A 25271-nucleotide genomic window follows, 5' to 3' on the forward strand; every position below is an offset into this window, starting at 1 on the left:
CCTCCGCGCCTGAGAGGTGCTGTCCCTCCCTGAGCGGAGAGGGGGGAGAGCAGCCGGGGAGGCAGAGGCAGGTCCCGCTCCCTTGCTCTGCCGCCGGGGAGCGAGGAGGAGGAGGAGGGTGGTGGGGAGCGTGTCTGTGTGTGCGCGGTGGTTATTTATTTATTTATTGCTCCTGGTGGTTGCAGCTGGCAGACCTGGGAAGGAGTAGGCGCCATTGCCAGAAGGATTATTGCCAGGGGAGGGAAGGGAAGGGGAGGGGAGGGGGGGGGGGGGGGGGGAAGAGAGAGGAGACCCCGAGGCTCCCGGGGAAGCGGAGAGAGGCGGCTCTTTTCCTCCCGCCTTGGCTTCTGCCGCCGGGGGATGCGCCCGGACTGAGAGGGGCTCGGCTCCCTTCCGCCGCTCTGTCCGTCCCCCCCACCCTCAGTCCTCCTCCTCCTCCCCCCCCCCCCCCCCCCCGCCATCCAGCAGCATGCATCCCTCTCCGCGGAGACCGGCCGCTGCCACCTCCAACCCTGCCATGCTACTGCTGCTCCTGTGCCTGGGCTGGGCGCCGCCGGGCTGGGGCTGGCCGCGGGGCAGCTCCCGGGGGGCGGCCGGGCTGCCCCCCAACGCCACCACGCCGATCTCCATCATGGGCTTGATGCCGCTCAGCCAGTCTGAGGAGGACCAGAAGAGCAAGATCGGCCGGGGGGTGCTGCCCGCCGTGCAGCTGGCCATGGACCAGATCCGCAACGAGTCCCTGCTCAACCCCTATTTCCTGGACCTGCGGCTCTACGACACGGAGGTAGGGACCCCGCCGCGGGCCCCGCGCCGCCGGGCGCAGGGGGAGGCGCCGCCGCCCAGTCCCGGGGCGCTGCGGGTGCCGGGGCGCAAGGGCAGCGCGGACGCCCGGGCCGGGGCTGCGGCTGCCGGCGGGGCCCGCCCGGCCCCGCAAGCCGCCGGCAGATGTTGGGGGGCACCGGCGGCGGAGGGAGAGGAAGTGGAGCTGGCGGGGCCGTATCCTGCGCTCGCCGCGCGTATCCGGAGCGGCTCCGGCGGCCAGCCGGGGCTGGCCCCGCCGCTCGCCCCGCGGGCGTCGCTGCCCGGCGCGGCGGGGGCCGCTTTGCAGCGCGGGGGTGGGCCCGGGCGGCTGCCCGGGCGGCGGGGGTGTCTGGCGGCGGCGGGGGTGTCCGCTGGCGGCTGGGATTCGCTGCCCTTGGCACGCAGGCACAGGGGTGGGAGGAAGGCTGCCTCTCGCCGGCGCTCCCTCGCCCAGCAGAGCTGCGGCCGCATCCCTCTGCCAGCCGCTGCCCGCTCAGCAACAGATGCACGGCGGCCACCTCGCTCGCCCCCTCCGCCGGCGGGCACAGGCTGCCGTCCCCATGCACCCCGTGCAGCGCCGGGGCGCGCAGGGCAGCGGCCGCTGCCGTAGCTTGAGGAGGAGGCGGGGAGGCTCTCGCAGGCTTTCGCCGGCTCTCCCTCCCTCCCTCCCTTCCTCCTTCCCTCTCTGCCTCCCTCCCCTCCGGCTGGCGCGGCGGGAGCGGCTGGGCGCCCGCCCCGGGGGTGCGCGGCGGGGGTGGCGGGGCGCGGAGGCGCCCCTCGGAAAGAGCTAAATTCGCAGCCCCTCTCCCCGCGGAGCGCCCGGCAGCGCGGCGGGGTGCAGCCAGGGGCCCCGGCTCCGCCACCGCTGCCCGGGGCCGGCGGGCGGGCTGGGGCGGGAGAGGGGAGCCCGGCGCGGTGCGGAGCTGGGAAGCACCTGTACCGGGGGGGGAGGGAGCCAGGCGAGGGCTTGGTTAAGTTGGGTCCCCCCCCCCGCCCCCCGCCAGCCACCCACAGCGGCATTGGGGTTTGGTCACAACTCCAATAACCGCGTGTTTGCGGGGGGCCGCGCTGGTTCCGTGTCCAGGCTTCCCTGAAGATGGCAGTCGTTTCTCGTGTAATGCTGGCGCCGGCTGCTTATTTCCAAGACAACCCCCGGTAAAGCCAGCGACTACTGAAAATCCGCCTGGCTGTAATTTAAGGAAGCCCCTGTCTTCTCCCCTTCCATCCTCGGGATCCGGGCGGGGCGAGGCCAGAGCAGCAATGGCAGGCCGTCCTGCTTCGTGACTCTCCGGCCCCCAAATTAGTACAGAAGCCTCTCCGTCTAGGGTGGCTGCTTTTTATCGACGTACGTTTGTCGTAGGATTTTTTCAGGTGTCTCTGAGCAGAAACGCGCGGAGGGCAATACTGCTGAAGATGGAATCTGGGAGGAAGCGTGCTGCCGTCGTTGTGTGTTGTGCGAACAAGAGTGAGATACTGAAAGGGACTACAGGCAAGATCAGCCTAGAGTAGCTGTTTGTTGCCTTAAAAAAATGAATCTCAGGGAACTCCGCAATCATAATGAAAAGAATTATGGGGGATTTTCTGAATGGCATTACCTGTTTCATAAAGTGACGTACTTGTTAGAAAAAATTCACAGTTCTCCTAATCCTGTTTTCATTACATTGCTCTATTTAAATCCTTCCCTTGGATGGAACTGCTACAAAAATAATACATGCATAGGAAGTAGAGAAGGCTAGGCAAGATCGTCCTTCTTCATGCAGTAACATCATAATCAATAAGGTGCTGCACTTGGTTGCAGTCAAAATATTTTGAAGTTCTTAATACAGATTTTGGGTTCTGAACTAGGTAGTTAGCATTAAAACATTCAGGAAAAAAAATGCCCTATTCGTTCTGGAATGAGTATCAGTTTCTTAAAAATTGCATTTTTACTGTTTTGTACTCTAGGGACATGAAGAATCAGAGTCATGTTGCCAGCTTGCTGTGTAGCTTTGAATGCTTTTAAGCAATTAATAAATGGATGGTTATGGAATGCTAAGTCAGGCGAATGTATATATTTGGAGTATGGATGGATCATTATTGCATGCTTAATAGTGACAAGTAAATAACTTCGTGTTCATGAAGAGCACTAGATTGACTGCACCAAAACGGAATAGACTAATGGCTGGAATAGCCATTAAATACATAATGGCAGTGCAAACTTTTTCACTCGGTTCAGGCATTACCTTATTCTTTCAGTGCACTTACGGTAAGCAGAAGGGTAGATGGCTCATCATGCCCACTTGGTCCTCAGCCTATTTTCTGAGGTCGCCAATAAGTAGATAGACCTGAAGGGCCTGGATCCTTACCATTGCATAATCACAAACCAGGGAGTAGCTGTCCCTCTCAGGGCTTCGCAGGGGGTGCTTGTGACATTGCTGCCTCTTGAAAAGAGAATGCGGAGCCTTGAAGGCATGGTGTTTTTTAATAGCTTGAGAAATAATTGTATATTTATAAAGCTTAGGGAATGTATGGCTGTGATTCAGAAACTCATATATTCTCCCTCATGTCTTTCCAAAATCTCCCATTGTTGCAGTCTGACGTTTGTGTTGCAATTTTGCACAATATTTTAACAAAAAGCTCGTGAAAAATAATAATGAAAATAAACAAGTTGGACTTTTTTTTTTTTATTATGCATTCAGGTAGTTTTCTGTCAGGATGGAACTGAATGTTTTAGTTTGCTTGATAGTTCTGATTTGTATAATGAACCATTATAATGCCTTTACTTTGTGATCAACCATCTGAAGAATTGCAGCGTGCCTTCCAAGTTAGACTGTAGTTTGTCAGTACTTGAACTGGCTAGCTTTGAGCACATGAGCAGCAGCCCTAGTGTTTTTCAAAGCATTTACACTGAATTAAGCACTTAAGTACAATCCTTAGTCTCTGTCTCAACCAGCTGTGATTGCGTGAATTACATCTTTGTTATGAAATATGACCACAGGTTACAGCAAGTTAATAAAAATGCAGAGGCTTCTGTCTTGAGTATTTTTGATGGTTAAGTGTGTTTGGAGTGCAATCCTGATCCAGTTTGGTGAACTCTGTTTTGCTACCCCATGGGCATGTCTTTATCTACTTGGACATTCCTATGTAGGCTCAGTCAATAAAACAAAGCTTGGGTGTAGGCGTTTGCGGAACTCTGGTCTAAGTTAGTGACTTTAATTTGTGCTGTTCATTTCAATGAGAGGGAGAGCAAACTCTAGATGAGACTCTTAGGCAAAATTTCGTAATTACGTTATTTTAGAAACTAGAGCATTTATAAAGTGATCATCTGTAAAGAGTCTCATCCAAAACCCATTGAAATTAATGGCAGTAATTCACTGATTCCAACAGCCCTTGGACCGGGTCCTAGAAGTTAAGGGTGCTTGATAGTTTATGGCTTTGGATCAATAACCGTGGTATAATATTTCTTCTTTTTCCTGTCCCTGTGATTGTAACTTTAGCTGGCCGAAAATGCAAAGAAATGTTTTGCAAAATAATGAAACAAAGCCCTACAATCACTAGATGTAGTTCACAACTTTATGTAAATCAGAAAAGATGATTTCTGCTTAAGCACCCTGACACACATCTGTTACAGGAAAAAAAAGCAGAATAACCCTAAAATAAAGGAATTAAACATTCTAGTAGACAATATTATCCATTTCAACAGTGTTTCATTTGCATCAGGCAAAAACTGACCATGCAGAAACTAGAGGAAGAGGCATAGTGGAAGAAGACAAGGGCTTTAATGGAAGTTGGATATCTGCCCTTCTGCATCTGGCCATCTTCCCTCGAATATGGCAGATATTTTCTGATTTCTTGCAGAAGCAGTGCTGCAAGTGGCGCACAGACAGGCTGAATTTGTTTTGAATCTAAATGCGTATAGTCAAGAAAGCTGTGTATGCAGGTTAGAATTCTGTCACTTGTTTCTGAAGATCAAAGTGAGTCTTGACAAGCTGAAAAAAATATCTTTCAGAAGTAAGTGACGAATATCATCACAAAGAAGGAAGAATATTCATACTGTGGGGATAAGATTATTTCATTTTCTCTTAACTACTACAAATAATTTGTGATAATCCTGATATAATCTCAACTTTGTGTAATGATGCACTCTAATACCTTTAAATAGCGGGTTGGCATAGAAGGGTGAGCTCTGGAAAATGCACAGGAGTCCACAAAACCTGAAGGAAAATGTGAACACATTGACATTTAATACGTATTTGCCTACTCCTGTTCTGTAATTAAGTAGAAAGCACCTTGCCTAATTTATCTGACAGGAAGTTACAGTCTAGGTATATTATAAATAGACCTTCTCTTTATTTTCTTCTTTTACTAAAAATTTGTTTGTATTTTCAGTAAAACCCTCCTCCTTCCAAGTTTTTCTAAGTTTCTAAGCTAAAAAAGACCCTTAGCCTCCAAATAAAGATGCCTTTTCCAGAAAGTCGAGTCCTGAATGATGCCAGTTGACAAAGTCAACCCATGTCTTGTTTCTGCAAGCTGAAGTAAGAGTCCCATTTACCCTTACTAAGGATGGGATTATATTCTGGATACAGGAGAGCAGGTTTGTGTCAGCGGTGCAAAATAAGGTATCTATCCAGGGTCGTGGAGCTCAGTGTTCAGTAGCACCTGGATGGTCCTCAGAGAGCGACAAACAGCTACCACTTGCCGTCTGACAAACTCTGCCCTAACAGAATTGAGCAAGGGCACCCCCGCAGAAAGAAATCACACGATGTGTAGGTTAGGCCCTTTGTCTTAGGAAGCATAGTTTCAAGTCACTCTGACAGCAGCTGGATTTGCGCGGGGAAGTATGGCGTGCCAAAGCCAAAGCTGGGACTCTGCGTGTGAGCCCTGACACGCCTGTGAGTGCTCCGAGTACTAAAGTGTCTGCAGCCTTATTTTCATTTTTAAAGTAGTGCTCAAAATGGGACAGATAAGGTGGTGGTGTGGTCATCTAAGAGTAAGTCAGCTGAATACACAGGAGATGTCAGGGTCTAAAAGGGTCCAGTTTACAGCAGACTGAAGTGGCAGACATTTGTTCTTGTGCTGTGATACGAGGCTGTGTCTGGCATATGTTGAAGTAGTTGGGTAACTTCTTACCTTTAAATATTACCAAGTACTTGTGCTGCCTGATATATATGCAAAGAGTGTAGCATTAAAATGCAGTACGCTAGGTGTATGGATGACGATCACTGTCTACTCTGCTGGCGACGTTCTGCTTGGAAGGGACATATTTCTTTAAATAGTCAGTGTCTCCTTTGACTTTCGCGTAATATGGCTCCATTTGCGACGTAACCTCTTTTTGCTTTAGAGTTTTGCAAACTTGGAGGGAATAATTTAAAAGTTAAGTGTTTATGTTAATTCTATGCTGGCTTCTCTGCTGATGCTAAGATGTGGGTGGGGAGAGGAGAGAAATCATGTATTCACTGCACCCACTCCTCTGGGTGCGGATCCCAGACCTGCAGAATGCATATCCTCTAAATATCTCTGCAAAGAGATTAAAGCCAATGTATCACTTTCTGGCATATGTCTTGCAATTTCATGTATAACTTATCCTATGCATACTGCAAAACACACTGTTATGGAATCTTTTGATTCAAATGCCAAACACACTCCATCAGCAGGGAAAAATGCTTTTTTGAATAAATCCAGGAAGGAGTTTCCATTTACATTTGAAGAAAGAGGGGGAAGGCCCTATCCTCTGATATGGTTATCAACCAGAGTGAATTACTCAAGTTTGTGGAAAAGATGGGATGTAATATCCTGGTGATAACTGTGAAGAAAATATTTGTGATAGGAAAAGGGAGAGGAAGGAGCTAGAAGAGAGAAATTTAATGACAGCATTCCCACAAAAAGTTGTCAATGTAGTATTTGTATTGCTTCAATTAAATACACATAACTAAATAGCATCGCATGTCAAGGCTGTGAAACACCATGTCGCATTAATGATCTGAGCCTGATGATGCATGCGTGTCTCAAGCTTTGTTCTCTGCTTTCAGTTTCATTGCTTTATGGACGTTTTCGTGGCATATGGTGGAAGAACAATGCATTTGAGCAATGTGCAGAAGCTGGGAGCCAAACAGCTCTTTCATGAAACTCAAGTGGAGGCCATTGCTATCACAGGAAAGGAGATGCTTTCCCTTAGGAAGGATTGAAACGTTGAGGTCTGGCTCAGGGAGTCAAGTAGTGGATTCAGTGGATTCAGTGGTTAACAGAGGAAAATCCTCCGTGATCCATTTTGGCTCAAATGATTTTTGGAGCAGTTGGGGCTAGCAGAGAGGTACAGTCAACACAGGTGTGACTCAGTCCTGTGGAGATGTGTGTTGATACACAGCAGCCCCGTATATCCCAGGAGCTCTATTTCAGACTGTGGGGTTCCAAACTGAGAGGGTACAGTGCACATACATCACATTTTTTTGAATTTATTTTCGTACTAGGAATCCTGGAACTAAATCAGTGACAGAGCCTGAAGCTTTTCATGAGCTGGATGCACTGTTTTCTGATTTGTGGGCCTAGGTGGGCTAGAAATGAGGTTTGCAGTACTTTCGTGGTCCCCTGGCTCCAGCATTAATGGACCAGTAGCCTGACTCCTGAAGCAAACCAGTTCAGCCACAGCATCGCTCTGACTTAAAGAAGGTAGGGCCCCTAAAAATAGCTGGAATAGATTTTCAGTCATGCTGTGTCTCCCCTTGCCATGCCAGTGACACTTATGGGGTATCTTCTTTGCTAGACAAGGATTCTTTTATTTGCAGAGGATTTTGCTGTGGGTAAGATCTGCTGGATTTCAGGGATGCTTGGTACTGCCTGCTGAGTGGAAACGGGGGACACTGACTGGCAAACACTTTTCTTTAGGTTTTTTTTTCCTTGTGACGGAATAACGGTGTAATCTCATTGCCAAGTCAGTGATTGATGTCCAATTTCTGTGCCATTAGTTTTTCATTATCATCGGCCTATAGTTCTGTCAATTTTATCCGTAGCATTTTCCAAATAAGTATTCTCAAATGTGAAAATGAAAGATAACAAATTAAAGGCAAATATCCACCTTCTCTCTGAATATAATAGTCACAAAGAACCAAAAATATAAGGGCTAATTCATCAGGGCTGTCCAAATTGTTGTTACTGAAGCTCCTGAGAGATGAAGGTCCAGATAATGGACTAATTGCTTTAAAGTGAGCATCACGTGTCTGAGGGATAGGATTAGGAAACTTAGGTTTCCTACTATGGCCATGGTGCTTCTCTTAAATAATTAACAAGTTCTAAGATCAGAGGACCATTAGGATTATCCAGTGTACTTTAGAAAGCCCTCCGATCTTGTCTTCAGGATCCCCCCAAATCCTCCTCCCTGGAAAACTTTTCTCTGCGATTTGCTTGAAATCCCTTTAAAAGTCCATTGCTGTTCCCAGCTTCAGCTCCGCTGACCCTGTAACCGCTGGTGCTGTGAGAGCAGCAGCTCTCGGCTTTTGCATGCGCTGCTCTCCCTGCCATCCCTTCCCAGCTACGGAGCTGGGAAATCACCGGCAAGGCAGGCGGCGCAGGGTTGCCGACTCCTTCGTGCCTGTCCAGGGCATCCAGCTTTGCATGGAGGGCTCTGATGGATTAGGTCCCGCTGGAGTCAGACACCTTCTTCCCTTCTTCAGGTTGTCACAGGCTATACGTGAAAACCTTGCGAGCGTGCTTCTGGGCAAGCTGGGTCTGCTGGATTCATGCGCTCCTTCACCGAGTAGCTGGTTCTGCAGAATATTTTTTGAATTCTTGGCTGAACCCCATTTTCTTCTCGACATCCACCTTTTTCCTAAGGCCGTTTTGTCACAATCCCCATTGGAGGAACTCATCCTGTCTGCCTGATTAAGTTATTTCCAGAATCTCAGGCTTTTTGGATCAATTAATCACTACTATATATCTTTAAAAGGATATATTTGTTCAATCTTTTGTTTCCTTAAAGTAGTTAAATAATTTATTTTACCATTTACCTATGGTAGGCCTCAGCTTCTGCTGCAGCTTCACTGAACTACGGAATTATGTGAAGATTGATACACACAATAGGTGTCTAAGTAACCATTTTAAATCCAAAATCTCCAGGGAGAAGTAGTGAGAGGCCCCTTTTGGGATGTTAATTAACTTCCTTTCCACTGTTTACAGCTCCTGCTTTCACAGGGAATTTAATGTTTTTCTAGCAAAGAACACGTATCTTTCTTCCCAGTTTTTACTCTATATAAAGTGACAGTTTTTGACAGATTAACATGTAGTATGGTACAACACGTAACATTTTTCAAGCATTGTGATTATCAGACATGCACTTCTGTGTATCTTAACAGCATCATATAGAGATATTTTAGTATACACATACAGTATAAAAATATTAAACTCTGCATTTCTGTGGAGTCTTTTGTATAATTTTAAAGTTCTGTAAAAGCACTTTGGGTTTTGCTTTCCCCTCTCCCCTGTGAATTCGGGGAGCCCTAAGTATTAATAATTTACAGGAGGTTGACCGAGATAGAGAGCCAGCTTTCTTTTTTTTCCCTTCCACTTTCTCCCCTTCTAAAAATTATAAGCAGGACCAAATTCCATGTTGGTGAGAATCTAATCTGGAGGGATATGCTAGTGGCAGGAAGACTTTATGCAATGTAGGAAAATAAATTAAATGGCAATAGCTACCACTACGTAGAGAAAGCGATACAAAAAGTTTTGCATTCCAGATCTTTAAACTTAGCCAAGCTCCCCTCTGCTCCTCATTTCTTGCTGTGAAGAATGCTAATGGTATTAGCTCCAGATCGCTGCTTTTTTTTTTAAAAAAAAAAAAAGATTTTCAAGTTAGGTCCCTGAACTGAAGATTTGCTTTCCTAAAGCACTGAGTGATTTGCATTTTCTGTCAACATCAGTGGAAATTGCTGGATGCTCAGCACTTTAGAAAGCCAGCCCACCTATCAAAATGCAACGTGCTTCTATGAGGAGGAGACCTAGAATTGCCACTTTTAATTAAGAACAAAGGCATTCATAGTTACTTGCTTTAAACTTTCAAATTGCCTAGTGGAATAAAATGCTGATTTTGTTCAGCCTTTGGGATACAGATCCTTTCAGGATCAGTGTCGGTATTATCAGAATTAAATATCCTTTAGAATTAGAGTATTGCATCTCAAAGATCTCGTAGCTGAGAAATATGCAAGGAAGAGGAATTTTTTGAAGAAGGTAATTTAAAAAATAGTCATTTTTTGTAATTAACGCATATCTGGAAATGGTATATTTGACCTTGGCAAAAATAACAACTCGTACAATGTAAACAAAAGGAGTGCCACAGTGGGAGTACTGTGTCCCTAGGGCCTTGCCACTCAAGGCAGGTCTGTACGTCTGGCACAATTATGTCACTGGTGGGTATCGGGAGGTGTTATCTCAATGTCAGCAGAAGCCCTTAGTGCAGTTACAGCAGCAAACAGCTCTTTTTAACTGATGTAATAAAGGTTATTTCATTTAAAGGGGATAGTTTACTGAAGGGTAGAAAGTATGTTTTCCTTGACCAATGACTTCAAAAATTTGGTATTATTAGAAATCTTTTTTTCATCCATTATAGAGCAAGTTACATGTTAAGCCGCCTCTGAACCTTAAACTAGACAGACTGAGCTTCTTCGGGTGTTTTTTCCAGCTTTTTATGCATTCCTGCGGCTTGCTTCTGAATCTTTTACAGTTTGTCATCTTCATTCTCAAAGTGCTGCCACTAGAATTTGATCTATTACTTCAGGAATAATCTCACTGATGCTGTATATACTAGTAATTTTATCTCTTTTCTTCAAGCCTTCTGTTCAGAATGGAGGAAATGAATTTGATCTTTGTGCTGCAATGCCGGGGAAGAGGGAAAGGAAGCAGAGATGAGATTTTCAGACTATATATGAGGAGTGAGACACTAGGATTTGCAGCAAAAATAAATTTTCGTTTGCTTTCTCCAGATGAATCTCGCTGGCCACAAGCAAATCTGGTTGGTATTGGTAGGGCAGTTGGAAGTAGGCAGCCTGGTCATTTGGGTAATGCTGTGGGAGGTAAATAATGTTAGCTGAACAGCCAGCTACTTAAAAAGCTGGGAGACATTACAGCAGATAATAGTGTCTCGATATTGAAGCTGCTCTTGGCATAGGTAGCGGCTTGGTCTTGATGTAAGAACAGAAGTTGCCATCCAAAATAAATCATAATGGTTTTCAATGCATTACCAAGGTTTCTGAGGGTGTGTGAGTGCTCTGTACTCTAATTACACTGAGCGATTAAGCAGCAAGATCAGAGACACATGGGACAAGAGGGGTGAATGATAACCTACTTTGAAAAAACTAACATTGGAGGCTGGGATTAGAACATCCTATAAACGTTAATGGGTGTTTCTCAAGGGGGAGGAAGTTCTGTGTGGGAGGCGTGAGGTGACATACAGCTTAAATATATAGCCAGCCTTCCACACAGTTAATACAGTCTATAGTCAACCTTTTATATGAACTAATAACTCTTTAAGTGATTTATGGTTCAGAAATACTGATCAGGGGATTGAGAACTCAATTTAAAATGCTATAAAGGCAGAGGATAATATGGAAAGGAGAACAATACAGAAAAGATTTCTCCTTTTGCCTTTGGAAAGTATTGGCTATAGGCAATACATTCATGCCAGGTGTTCAGGTTTTTTTCTTTTTTAAGTTCTCAGGGACTGTGCTGCTATGAGGGAGCACAATTTCCTCCTACAGTTTCCCTCTCTGAAAATTACTCAGTTTGTGCAGATCTCACAAAGGAGATGCCAACAGTGAGTCATCTGGTCACCAGCTCTGTCCTAAGGCTTTCAGCTATCTCTTGCAAAAGCTATAGTGATCCTTACCATGCTGAAGAATAATTATTTACCTCCCAAAATAGAGGGGAAGGTAGGGTTTAAAATGAAATGGCCTTCATTTTCTGACACTGCAATCAAGTTTCAAAATTAGTACTATTTCAAATAATTATAATTGTGGAAATTCAGCTTCACATTTGAGAAATGCATATCAGATGCAGTGAGTTCATTTATCAGATTAAGATTTCACAATTGTTAGGTTTTGGTGGTAAATTCTGAGGATGTTGAGTAAACTCAATTGAAAGACTCTATCTTCAAGTGTGACAGGGACATAACAGTGTGCTTTTGTAGGTATTAAGCCTCAGGAGGTGTTATTCTAAACCTGAAAATTGTATCTATGTGATCAGTCACGTGCACGGCAAACATGGTTAGTTTTTTCATCAAAATGAAAACGTATGGGCATGATTTGACACCAGTATTACAGGATTAGTTAGCAATAAAAATACTATATAAGAAACAATTGTCTGGTTAGATAGTTAAATGTTTCTGTCAGGAAGTAGATTTTAAGGAAGCAAGTAACATGAGGCTGCACTAGTACATGATCCTGTTTGTTCCTTTGCCAGGCATGGGTTAAATGCAGCAATGCTGACGAGACCCAAAAGCAGCACAAGGAGAGAAAAAGACTGGTCTAGGTTGAAGTCATATCTATATCTACCTATCTATATCCATAGAATGAGATGATGCTCCCTAAGATGTATGTCCTTAAAATGTATGTCCAGCCATATGGTGCTGAAAATTATGTCATAGCCTCTGATACACCATTGCGCTCTCAAGAATTTAAAGCCATGAGCTGGGCAACGGGGGTTGAATGAGGTGTGGTGGCAGATTTGTTTTTTGAACACAGAAGAGGATATTGGATAGTCAAACCACATATTTTTTTTACCTAAATATGAGCCAAAGCTCTGACTCATGGAGCCCCATGTTCCCGCTTAGTTGGTGAAAAGATTTAGGCATAGGAAGAAGAGCAGTTCAGAGCACCATAACTGCTGAGGTTGGGCAGCATGAATGCCTCCTGCTTTCCTCCCCTCCTCTCCCTTAATGTAGTCAATGCTGAAATAATGCTGGTAAAGAAGGCTGGTCCAAGCACTATCCACCAGCAAAATCCTGTTTAAGCCTCTAAGAAAGGTATTAAATGGGATTTAAGCAACATCTTGCTCTACACTGGCCTTCTGCTCCAGGAAGAATCTCATCCTGAGTTTAAAAGCTGTTTAAAAAATATATGTTCAATAATCACGTTACAGAATCATAAGACTAAGCAATAGAAAATGCCTATTAAGTCATTGTGTTAAATTGTTGCTGTGCAGGACTGTGCTACCAGAGTGTGCTTCCTACTTAGTGTTGTGCCCAGCTAATGTGCTAAATTTCTCAGTCTAGGGAATTCCCATAATGAATTTTGAGCCTGCTGCATTTGATTTGGGCATAGCCTTGTACAGGAAGAAAAGCAGTAACTCCTTCCCCACACGAAAGGCTCTGTACAGCCTTGCTGCTTTCTGACTGTAGGCAACGGTGATGAAGAAAAGCAAGGGTTATGCATCAGGTGTTTCCATTTCACCTCATGTTTGTGTCCAAGAATGCATGGAGAGGAATAATAAATGGTTGGACTCTTTTCTTGCACACCCAGTTGCACAAGTGAGTTGGCAGAAGAGTCGCTGTGGACAGTTAGTAATAAATTGAGTGTATCTCATGCTTGGGGCTATTTGCTGGGCCCAAGGCAGACATTTATTGCTGCTTCATTCAATATTATTTTGCCCTTTTTACATTTATTTATCTATTTACTTCCATGCCCTCATGTTATGCAATATATATGTTGTAATTATAAATTAGAATGTTTGTAATTAGACTTTATTTGGAGATTTTCTGTAGAAGCTTTTTAGTTGCATGTCAGTTTCAAAATAATTTATTGACCTGGAACACTGTGTTTTGAAAATGAAAAAAACACCCTTACTTCCTGCAGCAAACTAATACTTTGTTTTGAAATGTCAACTATTCACAAAATAAATTGCCAACCTCTGAACATATAATTTCAAATTTGATTTATATCAAATCAAACTTCTGCCTATGAGCCCTTCCATTTGTTTTTCTTTCGGATTATTGAGTCATGAAAACCTTTGAGGTTTTGCGTTTCCGTCCCAGCTTGGCACAGGGCATTTCTTTTGAAATCTTGAATTTCCACAAGATGGCAAAAGAATTTGCTATTCAGCTGCATGTATAATGACACTGCACTGAAAATCTGAGCTTTTTTCTTCTGGGACAAGCAAGCATCTCCCAGGCCAGATCTTCTTCGCCTCCCTGTCCTTGGGTTTGGCTCTTGCATTTCCCTCTCTTGCCTATGACAGCACCCCAGTAGGTTTGGGGGGGCTTTCTGTGCATGGGTGGGATGGGGAGAGCTGGCTGCTTGCGTGGAGGGAAGGGATCACCCAGGTGGCTGCTTAGACGCGAGTAGACTGCATTGCTGCTGCGGAGGGGGCAGGGGAGGATGGTGCTTGTCTGGGGGGTGAGGTAGGCTGCGAGTGCTGGGGAACGGAGGTGCAGGTACTTCTCTGGCATGGTGGTCCTGTATATATTCCCTTCTCACCCTGGTGAGTTTTGGTTACCCTGCAGCAAAGAAGATTTTCTCCTGCATTACTATTTTCTCTGTATTTCTGCATGCACAGCATCCGTTCCATTCTGTAGCCTGGCGCATTACTTGTAAAACTGCAAATAGTGTGATGAAATTACTTAGCTAGCTACGACAGTATGTGAAATGCCTGTCAAAAGCTGTGTATAGGAGGAACAGGCCTGAATTCTGTATATGCTCAGAACTCCCACTGATTTTAAAGGAAGGGTCTGAGCAAAGCAGAATCAGGCAGAGGATATACAGCTTTAAGCTGATGTAACTCTTGCACTAGAAGTATATATAATATTATCAATACGCGAGACTGCGTATTCTCTGTTTGGTCTGTATGAAGCCAATTGAAAATGTGATACGTGCAAGATAAAAGAAACTGAAGCAATCTTCTGACCCAGCGGTGTACAGATTGCTGCAGGTACGAGTTCAGTATGCAAGCACTTTGATCAGTCCCTAGAATATCCATTTTCAAAAGAATCATCCTCGTTTGTTTATTGATTTGTCACCTATGGATGAGTATTTCTGCAGCAGAAATGTTTAAAATGACACATGTTTAAAATTAGACTTGGCAGAGCACTTTTTGCCTAGAGATTATTCTTGTGAAGTATTGATTCACAGCACTGCTGTGAGCTGGATTACTGTCCAAATTGGAAAAGCCAGCCATAGAGAGGTCTTTATCCTTTAATAACAATTAGCTCCTTTCTTAGAGGGACACAGCTGACTGAAGCAAAGGAAAGCTGCAAAATGTCGGGCAACCAGGGAATGTAAGGCCTGTTCTTCAGGGATGTGGGCTGCAGGAGAAGGGAAGGAAAAAAGAGAAAAGCACCAAGAAAGATGGTTTTCTGGAACCGGAAACTAGACACGCTGGTGCTGTTTGTGTTACTAATAATCAGGTGCTCTGAGGAACTGGATCGCACTCGCCTCTCTCTTCTCGGGCTTTCACCCGCCAGCTGCCTGATTGATGGGAGAAACCTAACGGCAGGCGTGTTGCCCGCTGTCCATTTAGCCTTGAAACATTTACACAAGCATTCGTGGATGCTGAAGAACTATGAGCTCCAGGTATCGTTCCATGACACACAGGTAAATGGACGTAGGTGTAGAGTTGTCTAACGTTTGAGCCTCCTCTGTGATCATGCTTTTGAAAGCTTGTGACTGAATCCCTTCCTAGCGAATCCCGCTGTGCTGAAATACAGCAAATGTGGCTGGCTGGGAAAGTTTGGGCATGTTAGGTGCCCGCCTGACTGTGACAGGGATCTGGCAGCGCAGTCGTGCCCTGCTGGTGCTAGAAGCAGGAATAAAGAGCGTGAGAATCAGGAGAGATGGCAAACACCTATGGCTCTTCAGGTGTTTCTGAGGTACCCAGAGAGCGTCCCCCAAATCCATGGCTTGATGAGTTGCTCTGTTCTTCTGCGCTGTCGTCTGTGTCTTGCTCTTCTTGCTTTCTCGAGTGACAGCTCTATAGATTGCCGCCTTCTATTTCTGCTTCTACGTGAGCGGGGGAGAGGTCTGTGCTGCGCCGTCGGGGCAGGGCGTTCGCCTGTGTAAAGCCTTGCTTGCTGGCTCAGGGAGAAAGTAAGGGCTGATACAAGAGCTGAGGGTTCCGAAGAGCTAGATATAAAGAATATTGAGATTACATCTGTTGTAATACTTTCAAATTTGAGAAAATCTGGGTTTTTTTACTTTTTCTACTAGGGCTGAAATATCTCTTTATCTTCTGTGCAGAAGCTAAATCAAGACAATTAATTTCTAAGGCCTATCTTTTAGGCTGGCCAAAACAACTGTGGCAAAGTTAAGAGGAGGGACTCACATATCAGGGTGATCTGGGACTGTAAACCTGTTCTTTAAGGAGATTTTCACTGGTTCGAACTTCTGTCTCCCACATCGGAGGCGTGTTGTGGAGCAGATGCCCTCAGATGCATACACACTTACACGCCTATGTGCATGCAGGCTCCATATACAGTAGTAAACTGCTTAATATTTTGAAGCTGCAAAGTAGTGCATCTAAACATACTTGCTTATCTATAAACCTTTAAACATGGACTATACTGTTATGATTAAGTTGCACTGCATTATATAATGGAAGAAGGTATTATATGTCTTCTTTTAAAGCTCTAGAAAATTATCCAAGGGAGAAATTGTAATGTAATTTTAATTGTGCATTTGGTTCATAAGCACTTATGGGTAACTTTTGAAGTGCTTAACATATAGCAAACATGATCCCATATGCCATAAAGTTACTTGAGGATAGCTTCCATGTTTAATAATGTAACACAAATGTATCAATCGCAGATACTCATTAAGAAAATGTCTGTCTTGTAAATTGCTTTTAATACAATTCACTGTTTTATTTATTTGTTTATAAGTTCCTACTGGAAATGTAATTATAGATACGCAGTCCTGAAAAATGCGTCTGTCTTAGTTTCTCCTGTAAAAAGATGAAGATGAGCAGTAACATTTCAGCTTAAATAACTGGAAAGTGTAGATGTGAGTTTAAGTGGGCAGCAATTAAAACCTACTGGTATTTGCTCAGATTCAGTGCTTTTAATCGTGTTTTATTTGTGCTGGGGGGGTGTAGGTGGATGTTTATTTGTTAATTGTGTTTGCATAGTTTCCAGTTCTAGGAGCAACTCCAAAATATTTTTCCCCACATAAACATTCAATAGATTTGAATTGCAGAACTTCAGCTCTGTTGCACTGACCTCTGCAACTTGAATTGAAATATTGAAGTAATCTATAATTATCCTTTTGAAACAACCCCTGGAAAAAGACATGTCATGATGACTTGTAGGAGACTAACAAAACGTGGGGCATTAACATTTCTGATTTTTCTTCCTGGTTCTGAGAGTAGAGCGCACAGTCTTGAGTTTTAAGTACTGATTACAGACAAGCTACAGAGGTCCTTGAATTTAATTGTTTCTCAGGGGCAGTATGGATGCAAGAGCGCTGATTCTGTTTATTAATGTTGTGAGCCCAGATCTGCCATATGTGACCTTATACAACCTTTTAATTCACTTTGTTTTAAGTAGAAAATACAGATGTTTGGCTCTTTGGATGCGAGATCTTTCAGGAGTGGGACACATAATTGACTTTTTGGCATAGTTAACTAGAAAGAGAGAAAAGAAAAGTTACATCCAAAAATATTGGTGTTGCTTGTGCTGAAATAAGAAATACAAAGAAATCATGTCACCCAATATATGACGTTGCAGAGGGCTTGAACAGTGTTGTAGCTTCATTCATGAGCCCAGGGGAGCAGGGTTGCGCTCTGTCCTGTGCCCCTGGGGTTTTGAAGCCACGTCCTCTGCCTCCCATGAGAGAGCACTGCCCTCCTGCATGGTAGGATGTTTTGGGAAGGGTTCTCAGTCTTTTGCTTTGCTGCTGTTTTATTTCAACTAATTAAGCTGTCACTGCTTCAGAATGGGAACGGTAACTGTGAGGCAAAGAGAGCAGTCTTGCGAGAACTGTCTGAGTTCTTTGTATGAAATGAAGCTGTTTCAGCAGGAGCCTTTGGGAAAACTTTCTTCAGCAGAGTACTTCATAACCTGGTGGCTTTGGCAACGAGCTGAGAACTGAATGCTTTCTTTGACTGATTTCTTTCACGTCTCCTGTGAATTAACGTGCGTTTCCTAATTACTATGTTGTCAATTCCTTGGAAGTGGGAATCCCTTGAACACTCATGATGCAGCACTTCCATGTAAAAAAATGCTTAAATATGCACTGAGAATGATGAGAAAGTAAATGAAAATGATCTTCTAGTTTGGTAGGTGGCTGCTTATCCCTCAAATGATGGAATCACAGAATCACAGATGTACCAGAAATGGTACCAGAAATGGTACATCAGTGTCTGCAGTGTTTATTTATTTGTGCCAGAAGGATAGCATTAACAGGACTGGTATGTCCCTCTTTTCCAGCCACCCCAACCAGGGGCATCTTGGAAAGGGGTGTGATGTGTTTCCCCCCTCTAACTGAAGCAGGGCTGAACTTGGGTTGTGTGGAGAACCCTAATCCTTGAAGTATTGGACAAAGGGTGTGGGAAGGCAGAAAAACTGCTTCTGCAGATTTGTGAATCCAACCATGGAGCAGCTTTTTAGTGTAGTAGGGGAAATTATGCCCTTGAGATTTTTACCCGTGGGGGTGGGCAGCCAGGTATAATTGAGCTGTCTGCGTATCACTTTATTTCTGTCTTTCACCGTATGGCTGACATCTGGAGGCTCTCCTTCTACGCCATCCTCAGGGTGACAAGGCTGGTGGATTCTTACAGGCTTAGGCAAATCTAAAAATAGTTTTACTGGTGGATAAAGAACAATATTTTGGTCCTTCAAAATTATTCTTCTGTTCTTACCTAGTTTTCTGTGAGTTAGTAGCCAATACAAGGACTGTGAAGCCAGTGCTTTGATTAGCAATGATATTAAGAGGAAACATTCACGTGCTATAACTGGGACATGGCTTCAGCATACAAATAGACTTAACTCTACCACTGGGATTTTCTGAGTAGTGCTGATTTGCACTCAGATTGCTTGTTGACACTTGGCTGAGTCTATCCTAATGTGTATCATCTCTGACAGGGATGATACCACATGTCCCAGTCTGACTTAAAGGCTGGTTGTCTTTTCTTTGGTAATAAACTGGTTGCTTTGTAATGGAATGACACAATAACATGATAGCTGTGTGTCAGCTTATTTAAGGCATACGTTTATGTGCTTATTAAAAAAAAAAACAAAACAAAACCAAACAGCAATGGAACAGTCACTGAAAGTGACATTGATAGGCAAATTATTTCTACAGTGAAAATTTCAAGGCATGCCTGTTTTGTTATCCTACCTAAACAAGAAAAAAAATTCTGCTTCAGCCTCAAGATGCAGTAAACTGAAGCACTGCATTAAGGTTTTTGGATTGTATGTGTACAGGAATTTCTGCTTAGACGCAAGTAAAAAAAAAAAGACATTTTGCAATGGCATTAGCATACAGCATCACTAATTAATTAGAATATTGCTTCATAAACAAGAAAAAATAGCTGTTGGTTTTCATGTGTGCAACTCATTACATATGATCTGTGACTCCATCTTGTGCATTCATGTCTTCTGAGATGCTCTATGAAACCATCTACCAGGACAGATATAGGAAACAAAAGCATCATGTCATTCACGTTTGATAAAGACTTGACATTTTGGAAACTTTTGTAAATTGGTGACCTAGGAAGTTATTAGAAGACCATGTGTTTGGTAAGTCAGTTCTTGACATCTAACGTTCGTGTGAGCAAGGTATTGAGAATACAGTTTCTCAATACAGTATCGTAGGCATGAAAACTGTGAACCATAAAATACTTGTCAAATGCTAATTTTAGCTAAACTGCTGTATCGCTATCCCTATTATTAGAACTGTCTAACTGAAAACAAGAAGAAAAGGTGTTCTGTTATCTCTATTTTTTTCCCCCAAAAAGTCTTTATTATGATTCCTGGCAATAGCTCTTTGTTTTCTAAATCATATATTTAAGAAAAAGGATAAGTAAGATAAGCCTGGCTAAATTCTTTATAAGCTATTCTTGTGAACTGCCATGAAAGGTATCTAGTTTCAGTTTTATTCTAATGTTTCACTTTTCAGTGCAGCAGAGGTTCAGAGATGTACAAAGAGTACAAAACAGTTGCCTCATGTTAACCCTTTCTAAATGTTATTTGAGCCAATTCTAATATAGAAAAAAGAAATGTAGTCTTTCCTACCTTTTGTCCCCAAAGGACCCAGTCTTTATTCTTTGATGTAATTCTATCTTTTTACTCTATCTTCTTAGTGTCACCCTTCATTTATTTCAGGCCGTTGAAGTTGCTCAGTATAATGCACCTTATATATATACGGGTGGTGTATATGCAGACATCTGATGTGAGAAAAATGATTTGGGCTTGGCATTTTTTTGTTTTCCTGTTACTACTTCTGAGCCATAAGGAATTTGAGCAGAGGAGTTGATTGGTGGATCCAGCAAGGGCTGACCACCCCGGAGAGGGGCTTGGCGCTGTAAGCCAGGGGTGTTTCCAGGCATGTCCAGGGCAGAAGGGCTCTGCTAGGACGGGGCTCCGGCTGACCTGGGTTTGGAGGTCTGGGCTGGGGATATCTCCCTTCAGCTAGTGTGGCGGGGTTTTCTGTACCGTCAAGCAGTAGGCACTTCTATGTGGAAAAACTCATCTGACCTATTTTAGGGGACTGCTTTAAGGTAAAAAGAATGGTATCCTAGAGAAAGCTTATTTCTCTCTGTGAAGTATAAAGGCAGCCTCAGCTGGCTAGCATAGATGTAGATGTCTCCTATGCGGGGATCTGTATTGCGTCAACTAGAGCTTACCATAGATGTGTGTGGGAATTTTAATGTAAAAAGCTGTAGTAACAATGCGTTTCCATCACCTTCGGCTTTCAGTGGGATTTCAGCAGATGGTCCAGAGAACTCACTTCCCACCACCCCCACTTCGTCTTTATCAGTTACGAAAAATCCTTCTTTGGTCCCTCATATCTAGCCAGAAAACCTGGAAACTAGGTCAGCAAAGCCATATCGCGTGCTGGGAACCGGGCTGGTGGCAGCACTGCGGCCAGAAGTGAAGACTGGGAGGCTCCTCCGTGCCACCCCCGTGGGCACCCGGGCCACCCCTCACCTGAGCTGATGGAGGGCTTGCTGGCCCTGGCGTGGGTACGCCTCCCCATTTATAGCTTTTTCATAGGTGAAACTTTGTGACACTGGGGAAACCTATCCTCCTCTCTGGTCTTACTTTTAACTCTTGTGTAGGGAGAAAATTGCCAGGAGAGCTATTTGTGCGGAGCGCAATTTCTTTCCAAATCGCAAGGACTGTGAAATCACATTACTTTCACCAAGCCTTAATTTCAAAAGCCAAAGGAAGGAGAGTTTAGATAGACTTGACATAATTTTTGAAATTACATGCGCTTATATTTTCCTTTCAAAATTCATTTCAATTGAGACGGTAGTGAGTTTTGAACTATATTACACATTAAAATTCAAAATAAAAAACCCTCCAAATTTAAATTACCGGTTCTATGAAGATTAAACATGTCAGTCAACACAAAATGGATTATTTCCAGAATTCTCTTTCATGGAGAAATAAAATGTTTGGGATATTCTGTTCCTAATAACATTAAAACCCCTTGCAAAATTCTTCACAAAATCACTTGCTCCTGTTCTGCACCTCCCTGCTCGTGTCTCCTCATGGATGTTTTGCTTGTGTGAAATTCTACACAGATATATATTTTGTAATCTTGTAAAAGTTTCATAAAATGCCTCTTTTTGGATTCTAAAATGAAATGGAGATCTGTCAGAATAATCAGATTTTGGAAAAAATAGTGCATTTAAGTACACTTTGTTTAGTGCAACTTCAGTGCAAGTTTTTATGCTGGTATGTTGTGTTTGAATGAATCCAAGTCTCTGGTGAATACTATTACTCTTGGAGCAATTTACATGATTTTGATTTGTGACTTGTGCAGTCAGCCTCTAAAGAAATACCACCAGCAATGTCTTCATTCTGCTGTCATTCTCAGACACATCTTGCAATTTTCTTAGCTTTCACTGTAAAGCAGTGATAAAACAATGCAGGGACCTGTTTTGCTTCTGAAGGTAAGGAATTAAAAAAAAAAGTTGTTAAGTTCTGGATCATTTGCAGCTAGGCTAGAGTGTGGCAGCCTCACAAATTGCTCCGAGAATGGTGAACTGCTGGACAACTAATACAGTGTCAGGAGAACAAAACCAGGGTTTTTTCAAAGTAAGAAAGAGGTGGTCAGACCACTCAACTGATTTGAGTAGGTCCACTGAAAGATCAAACATCTTGGTTTTGCATCAGAATTAAAGTTTATTCATTTTTTTGCATAGGCAATCTTTTAAAGTAAAGATGTCTTTCACTTTCAGTTACCATCTATCCATTTCAGTTACCAGCTGGTACCATACCATTAGAAGCATTTTCTTGTTTGGCACAGAAGCACAGTAAATATTTTAAACGTACAGAAGAAATCTGGAATAAAAAAGGAATGAAGCACTGTTCTCTGAGGCTGTTCATACCCAATTCTTCTGGTTCTTCTCCAAATCTTCTATGTCCAGCATAGTCAAAGTATTCAGTCTTGCTGTCCATTTCCTCTGTCTGTGGCTTTTATCCTCGTTTCCTGCTGCAGGGGTCTTCTTGCTCGCAGTTAGCATATGCATTATCTGGGCTCACACCGTTACCGCTCCAGAGCTCCTTTCTCCTGCCCATGACCGCTGACTCGGAGCGCCCTGTGATTTCTCGTCTGCCTACAGTAAGCGGGAGAGGCAGGGATCCGAGAGAGGGAGGAGACATCAACAGGAGGCTGATGAAATTTTGTGATGAGGAAGCAGGCATTGCACAGCGTTTTAAAAAGAGAAGGAACAAGAAAAAGCGTGGCCTCAATATCTTATGAAGAGTTCAAAGCACAGGCATACTTTAGGAGTGCATAGCTTAGAACTGTCTAAAACACAAGAAATTCAAAGACACAAATGCTGCGAACAGTGCTGTATTTGAAGAAGTGGGGTCTGGAGCTGTAGTGAGGGACTTTAACTCCAAAGGTATTTAGCAACAGGAAGAAGAGCAGAGAAATGCATTTTTATTCACATTTTTGTTTATAGCGTGTTTGTTGACGCTGAGTGGATCCAGTATTGCTGCAGTACTTTACGGAGGGTATTTCACAGATTGCAGGCTGGAATGGAAAAATTTCTGAAAATGATGTTAAATGCATTAAGGAAAATTGTGAGGGTTTTTTGTTATTTTTCTCAGTTTTGTGATTAAATTCTGTGCAATTAAATACTCGTTCATTTTTACTGTGAAGGTAGGGATGTTGAATTGCATTCACCATTTCGTTCCAACGATGTTGCAATTCTGAACCAACACTAATAGAAACAAGAATTCCTCAATACGTAAGAAAGCTCACATGAAGATCTGACAGGTAGCTGGAATTGGTTTATAATATTTATGTGATAGCTATTAAATTATTAAAACCTTACTGATACAAGCAATCATGTAGGTACTTGTATTAGAATGAGAAGAATACTCTTGATCTGATTCTCATTTACACAAAGGACCGTTTTACTGAATCCTGACAAGGTAAAGGTGCCTTTTAAAGGTCTGATCTTTAAGTCTACATAGCCAGAAACCACAACCACTGCCAGAAGAATGAACTTCAGTGTAAATTTCTTTCCACTTGAAAAACAGTATTAGTAAAGAAAGACATTTAATCTGTGGAATCGGTAGAAATGCAATGATAAGATACGAAAGTCAGAGCATCATTTGTCTTAAGTTTGGTGTGCTAGTAGCTGCACTCAAAGTGGTGCTGTAATACAGGCATGCTTTTAAGCCAAGTGAAGTACCAAGCCTTTCAACTTGGGATCTCTTTATTAAGAGGTCATATGGAGAACTTTCTATATGGGGAAACACAGGAGGAACTGGCAGGAATATCGGAAAGCCTCTCCTTTGTAGCACAACCTACATACCAAACAGCAGAGAAAACCAGATGACTGAAAAGCAAAATAAAACATGTAGGCCTTGCAAGAGATACTTGCATATAGATACTGGTATATCAATAGTAGTTTTAATACAATAATCTTGGCAATGATGGGCATGGTGGTAGAAGTGTTTGGCTGAGTGTGGTGTGCTTATAACAAGAACTGCTAGTAATTCATTTCTCATTTTTGTTGTTACTGCTGTCTGTCCTAACTTAGTCAAAACCTACCAGTAGATTAATTTGCAAAATACAGTGATCTTGACTTCATTAGCCTGAACTTCCATGGGCCACTTTATCCATCAAGTGATTCACACATCAGGTTCACCGGTCTCCCTCAGAACTGTAACCTATCTTGTTGAAAGATGTGCAGTTTTTATTCAGAGTCTTCCAAGGATGAAGAATTTACTGCATCTTTCGCACAGTTGTACCAATGGGTAATTTCACATTATTTCTAGTTAAACTTTGCTGATTTCATATTTCAGTTGTAATATATAATGCCATATCTGTTAGATTTGAGATCATACTGTCAGCTCTGTATAGCTGACTGTGGATTATGCTCATTTCACTTTCTATCAGCTGTGATAAACAGACAAAGTGCTTTTATTTTCTGGCTGCAAGGCAGAATTTCCAGGAGTTACATTATTCATTGAAGTAGTTTTCTGAAGAGAGAACAGAAGAGTATCACCATTCTCCGTTCCCCTACTTGACTCCTACTTCACCCTCATGCTGTAGAAGCATGGTTCCCATAGCAATTGGCTCTGCTGTTCCTACTGACGCACTGAGGTCCAAAGAACAAGAGGGATACAAATCTTATATAGGAAAAGAGCCCTATTTATTTTTAAATTGTATATGAAGGTAAAAGTGTTTCTAGAAACTCTGACATGTCCTTGAGTTGTCAGCACATAGAGAGCACTTACTCTCCCTTCTTGGAATAATGCTGAGATATAGGCTGTCTTCATAAAGTATAAGGAGTTTAAACTGTAATTGTTTCAGTCTGAATTTTCTTGATAGACAGAACCACAGTATGACCTTTTCTGCTTGAGAGAAATTTGAAACTCATCTCCCTGATGACAAAAAAAACCTCATTAGCCTGATAAACTGAGGATATTTTAAGATTTTAGTGTTTCACGTATCAGTGAAAGATTGTTAATCTTTATTTACAGATTACATATATAAATACGAAGTTCTCGCAATAGAAATGATACGACAGACATGTTGTGTACTTTGACTTTAAGCTTACCTAAAAAGCCTGTATGTGTAAATGTGTGTACCTATCTAGTATTATAGGAAAAGGTGTGCGATTGTGGCCAGTTCTGAATACAAAATCCAAATGAATTTTTTCTTGCTTCGGGTTTCATCTCTCCAGTATGAGATCTCTTATGCTTTATAGACATTTCTCTAAATCTCTGGAAGACAACTACTTTCAATAAAATTACCTAGTTTGAAATTATGGTATTTCTCAAGCTCCCATTACTTTTTATTTAAACAACTGCTTTCTAATACACTTAACTTGTA

At 42.9% G+C, this 25271-nt stretch overlaps 1 protein-coding gene across 1 annotated transcript in view; it reads left to right on the plus strand.

The window, feature by feature from the left end:
- Positions 1-469: 469 nt before the first annotated feature.
- The window catches only part of GABBR2 (gamma-aminobutyric acid type B receptor subunit 2), a 502001-nt gene continuing 477199 nt past the window's right edge, over positions 470-25271 (plus strand). The window contains exon 1 of the mRNA XM_075705561.1: positions 470-784. Within this exon, the coding sequence (XP_075561676.1) occupies positions 470-784 (315 nt within the window). The remainder of the gene's footprint in view (positions 785-25271) is intronic.

This window comes from Pelecanus crispus, chromosome 2, assembly GCF_030463565.1.
Source record: "Pelecanus crispus isolate bPelCri1 chromosome 2, bPelCri1.pri, whole genome shotgun sequence".
Classification (NCBI taxonomy): domain Eukaryota; kingdom Metazoa; phylum Chordata; class Aves; order Pelecaniformes; family Pelecanidae; genus Pelecanus; species Pelecanus crispus.